This window comes from Cyprinodon variegatus, unplaced genomic scaffold (genome assembly GCF_000732505.1).
Source record: "Cyprinodon variegatus isolate N-32 unplaced genomic scaffold, C_variegatus-1.0 Scaffold269, whole genome shotgun sequence".
NCBI classification, from domain to species: domain Eukaryota; kingdom Metazoa; phylum Chordata; class Actinopteri; order Cyprinodontiformes; family Cyprinodontidae; genus Cyprinodon; species Cyprinodon variegatus.
In genome coordinates this window covers 44,916-50,485 of record NW_015150722.1, presented here as the reverse complement: position 1 = coordinate 50,485, position 5,570 = coordinate 44,916, and the positions used below count along the sequence as shown (strand labels likewise).

At 45.4% G+C, this 5,570-nt stretch overlaps 1 protein-coding gene across 1 annotated transcript in view; it reads right to left on the bottom strand.

The window, feature by feature from the left end:
- Window positions 1-4,291: 4,291 nt before the first annotated feature.
- Window positions 4,292-5,570, bottom strand: part of msantd2 (Myb/SANT-like DNA-binding domain containing 2) — an 8,497-nt gene continuing 7,218 nt past the window's right edge. The window contains exon 4 of the mRNA XM_015382887.1: window positions 4,292-5,491. Within this exon, the coding sequence (XP_015238373.1) occupies window positions 4,621-5,491 (871 nt within the window). The 3' untranslated portion in view covers window positions 4,292-4,620. The remainder of the gene's footprint in view (window positions 5,492-5,570) is intronic.

Genomic DNA, 5,570 nt, shown 5'->3' with positions numbered 1-5,570 from the left:
TGGGTGTTCTTCTCCTCCAGGTGTGCCAGGCTCAGGTGGAGAGCAGCAGAGATGGCGTCCTCAGTGGAGCGGTTCCGTCGGTAGGCAAACCGACGACGTTGGCGGCAGACTGGAGACGATGTGTTCTTTAACCAGCCTTTACCTGCATAGATGAGAGAGCTGGGCCTGTTTTTCACTGTTCAGTCCTGTTTCTCTCCTAGACAGAGTAATGGCTTGACCTCTGACATGAAAACTGTCTCTGCCATCTGATTCTTTCCCACAGAGCTAGCTTACTGTTAGCCTTGGCTGGTCCCCTACAATTCCTTTTTAAACATCGATCTTTGTAATAAAATAATCTTTCTTTCATGATTTAGGGACATTAAGATCTAAAGAGAAGCGTCATCTCCTGGTCAGACCAAAGGGGCCATAAAAAAAAAAAAGTTTCAAGAAAGTCTCATGACTGATACAGGAGCTGTTTCTGACTGACGCCATAAACGATGTTTATTATCGCATCGGCCAAAAATAATCAACAGATCTCTGATCTTTTTCAGTTTATGTTCAAATGAATCAATGAATAAAATCAGCCTGAAGGCAAAGAGAGCTGTTAGTTCCAGTGGAACATTTTGATCTCTTATTTCTTTAACCTCCTGTTCCTTTCAGTTATCAGTCAACTTATCTGAATTCAAATTCATTTCAGATTGACCCTCAGTTTTCTGTTCTATCTGTAGTTATTATTTTTAAATAAATGAATTCTTAATGGATTACATCTAAAAAACATCAAACATATTTCAATTTAAATGAAGATATGAAATAAAACCTTATAGAAAACAAGACTTAAATCATATTACAGGTCATCCCATCACTGTCAGTTTGGTCTGTCAGAGGCTGCCTGTAGTGGTTTTAAATGTCCAGCAGGTGTCAGTGTCGATACCACTGATCTCTATTTATTCACTGGATTGCCCGAAAAAAGTGAAGCCACTGTCCGCCATGTTGGTACTCCCCACTCCCACGCAGTAAAAATGCCTCAATGTGAAGCATTTGGCTGCAAAAACTAGGGAGTACCAACATGGCGGCCGGTGGCTTCACATCAACCCCACAGGCAATCAGGGAATAAACAGAGATCAGTGATTGATACCGTTTGTCCTCATGAAGGCATCACTGTGGGCTCAGCTTTACTGGGACCAGAGGAGTCCAAAGTGTTCATGTTTATTCCTCCAGTATAATTCCTCCTAAAAACACTTCTATAGAAATTAGAGGATCAATTTCAGCTTTTTGTTCCCAGTAAAAGTGTAAAAGTTCGATTTTTAAAACTACTTAAAGCTTAAAAGTAAACGTAATTCAGGAAAAACTGTTAAGGCCAGAACTATACTGCTCTACCCCATTAAAGGAACGTTTTTATATAATTCTGGATGAAAACTTCCTTAGACTTCATTTTCTTAGTTTTATAACTAATAGTAACAGTGTCACATTTAACTTTGCATCATCTTAATAAACTATTTATTTTGGCAAATAGTTTTTCAACCACAAAGAAATTAATTATTTGGATGAAACAAATTATTTTGATTGTTTGCTTTATTTATTTGTTTTTTTTAATACCAACAATGAGCTTAAATGGAACAAAACAATGAGTCTATTTATAAAATGTAGGAGTAGAAAGTAAAAAGTTGTGTAAAGCATAATTACTCCAGTAAAGTATAGATATCCAACATTTCCACTTAATTAAGGAAGCAAAGTATTTCTGCTTCTACTGTTAATGGAGCCTCAGTCTGGGACTAACTAGATCTTTCTCTCTTTCATCCTCTGACATGAAAACTGGCTCAGATTGTCTGATTAACCGTTTCTCCCACAGAGCAGTGATGCATTAACAGCCATGCATGGAGCTCATAGAGCCAATCACTGCATCAGTGCTCCTGTCATTTCCAGAAAGTCATGTGACCGATCCAGAAGTTTCTAACTGACTCACTAAACTGTGTTTAAAAACGTTTCTGTCAACATGATGCATCTGCTACAAAAAGGTTTTAAAAAAAAAAGAACTCTTCATCATTAAAATGACAAAGAATGTTGGAGCAGCCTAAAAGGAATAGGAACGTTTCAGCCGCTGCGGTAATCTAATTTTCTCCTTGTTTCATCCTTTTCCTCTGTTATCACTCAACTTATCTGAATTACAGTTAATTTCAAATTGACTCTTAGTTTATTTACTGTTTTTACTGTATTTATTGTTTTAAATATACAATTTAAAATCCTAGTCCAGCAGCATCCTTATTCACATTTCCCCCTAAATTTTCACGTTATTATAAATGTTTACATTATTTATTGGCTGCATCTAAAATATTAAAGATATTTTCCATTTAAACATAGATATGAAATAATACAATATAACCTCCAATAACTTCAATATCATTGAAATAGGTCATCAGATCCATTCCTGTAGTGTCTTTAAATGTCCAGCAGGGGTCAGTGTTCTGTGAAACAGAATCAATGCAGTTTGGCTTCAGGATGCCTCATTAACCCTCATTAACCATCACTAGCACAGAGCCACCTGTGGGGCTAGTTTACCCTTAGCTTTTATAACATAGAAAGTCTTAATAGATCAGTGCTTCTATGTTTCTTTTTCTATGTCTGCTTGTGTCTCCTTGAACCCCAGTTGGCCTCAGCAGATGGCCGCTCACACTGAGCCTGGTTTCCTCTCAGGTAGTCCAGGTGGATCATCTTACTGGAGCTGCATCCAGTCAGCTCATCAGTTTTGATGTTTTTTGATCAGATCAACCTCCTGCTGCTCGTTCCAGACCCCCTCCCCCCATTAAATGACCCCTGACTCGATCTCTCCTTGTGTTTAACCACAGAGTTCCACTTTTATTGTCGTTCAAACATGTAAACAAAGAGATGGCGACTCTGAAACAAGCACAGACAGTACATGGCATCCATCAATGAGGTAAAATATTATCTCCACCAACGAATCTCACTAACGCTGGAATGCTCAAGAACACAGATGTTCATAAATAGATATCATAGAAGCTATATGGTAGATTTCACATTACATAGATTGACATGGACACACCCACCGTCCTCTACTGGCACATTGCAGCAGATCCAGGCTGCTGCCGGTCAGCTTTGGACCTCTGAGCGAACAGCTTCCTGAATAGAACAGACTTCCTGTCTGCATGGAAACATCTGCACTGAGGAGCGGCTTCACACCACGGCAGGTACTAAGAGCCAGGAGGAGGCGCTGTCCTGATGAGAGGGAACCCACTGTGTCTTTGTCCCTCAGAGGGACAGAAGGCTCTGCTGTCTAAGCAAACTGCGCCTCCTGGTGGACAGGATGGGGATTGATTCAAGGATCTGAGGTTTCTGAAAAAGGCAGAACCATAGCAGAGGAGCAACAACAAACCCATCTACCTTACTAGATCTACATCTGCTGGTGCCTGAGGAGGAACTAGAAAACCAGGTGTGTCTGTGTGTGACAGTTAACGCAGACATGCCCCGCCCCCTTCTGCAGACGCTCTGGTGCACCTCTGCCAAATTGTAGGTGACCGCAGACAGGAGGCCTCTGATTGGTCTAATCTACATCCGCTCTGCACTATAGTTATTTCCTGTTTGGTTCCTTAGCGGACATATTCAAGCATTAATGGAGGGAGATGGCGATAAATGTGGCTCTAGATTACCCTAAGGAAGTGGGGGCAAGATTGTCCAACAATGGAGGGAAAACGTTGTGAAAAAGAGCGGGGATCCAGGATGAAAAAGTCTCCCAGCGTTCTATATCTTCATGTCCTGGCTGGACTAGTTCCTGATTGGCCCTCTGGCGTTGTGGCGTGGAATAACATAGCGCAGAGCACGCTTCAATATTGGGCATAAATCAATAATATCTGTGACACGGTGCTGCAGGACGATACCCAGGCCTGTAAACATTCGGACCTGAGGCAGTGAGAGCAGCTGCTTCTGGTCTGTAGATCAGCTGTTATCCTGCTGGATGTTCTGATGTTTAGCTGATGGTGGAAACATCTCCTCCAGCTGCTGCTCTCTGCTGGGAATAACTGATCCGGCGCCAGAAAACTCTTCATTTCATAATCTGCTGCCTGATCAGAGCATCGATCACCAGAGAAACATAAGATCTCCTTAAATATAAAAAATGGGACATTTCTATATAATTACTAATAATCGCTCTCTGGTTCCAGTGTCTGTGACCCAGGATCCTAAAGGTTCTCGGTTCTATAACGGCTCAGCTGAGTGTGTTTCTACAGGAAGTGGTTAGTGGTTGAAACCTCTGCTCACTCATCAGGACCCCCTCCCACCCCCCATCTGTGCAACCAGACATGCATCCGGGTCGTGTAGCGACACGCCCAGATCAGCCGACCCATTCCCTGCTTAGCCCCGCCCCCTGAGGTAGACAGTACTGTCCCCGTCCCCCCCGCCTTCAGCCCGCTCCGCGTGGCGGTTCTACTTCTGCCTTTTTGTTCCGCTGAGGCAGAAGATTCAGTTCATCACAAACTGATTAAGTGCTGCGTGAAAACGGAACGGCGTCTGGAATAAGACGAGCTTATAATGGCGGCAGCTTGATCTGCTCATAAAGAAATAAATACATTAAATATAAAGGTCTGTTTCCATGACAATCAGAGATCCTCCCACAGCATGGCGCCGCCGGCGTTACGAGTCTGCGTGGTTGAACTTTAAGGCGTAACCCACGGCCGTCTCCAGGCACTCCACCAGGGAGCCTGCAGACAGGAAGTCCAGCTCCACCTCGATGAACTTCACGTAAACAGCGTGGCGTTGAGGCGAGTCCTCGCTGTCATGGCTGTCCGAGCCGCTTCCGGCAGCGCCACAGTTTTTTTGCAGGAAGCGCGTCACGCCGGAAGGCTCCCCGTAGGCCGACTGTTTCCCAGGTCCCTGAAAGTGCTGGAAGAGGCACTGCTGGATGGTCCTGTCCTCAGCTACGCCCAGGTAGCAGTAGGTGACGGCAGGCCTGGTCCGGACGCCATCGCACCGCCCTGACCCGTTCTCCTCCCCGCGCAGAGCCGGGCTGCCGCCGTCCTCCTCGTTGTGGGCCGACGGCGCCTCGTAGCCGATGGCGTACAGCCCGTGAGTCTTAGGGATGTACACAGGAAGGAGGTAGTGGGAGGAGCCCCTGCTGCCGCTGGTGGCGTGTGACGGAGACACGGCGGTCCAGTCCACCTCCATGTGCAGCTCCAGGCAGCGCGCCTCACTGATGGTGATGTCCAGGAACTTGTAGTAGACGTTCTTCCAGTTCATCTTCTGAACCTTGGTCATGATGACCCGGCCCTCCGGCTTCTCCGGGTTGAAGTACTCGCGGAGCCTCTTCCCCAGCGGCACCTGTGAGCTGATCTCGGCGTAGTGGTAGCGTATGTCCTCGCGCCAGCGCGTGTTGTAGCCCACGCCGAAGATGGCCAGCTTGTTGGACAGGTGGAGCCGGGAGAACTCGGTCCAGGTCTGGAAGTGCTCCCAGTTTAGCTGCACCGACTCCAGGATCCGGATCACCGTCTGCATCGTCTCCTTCTTTCTGCACAGGAACAGAAAGAAGGATTTAATCTGAGCAATCCATCCTAATCTACAAACCAGTGCTGAGATTAAGATGCAGT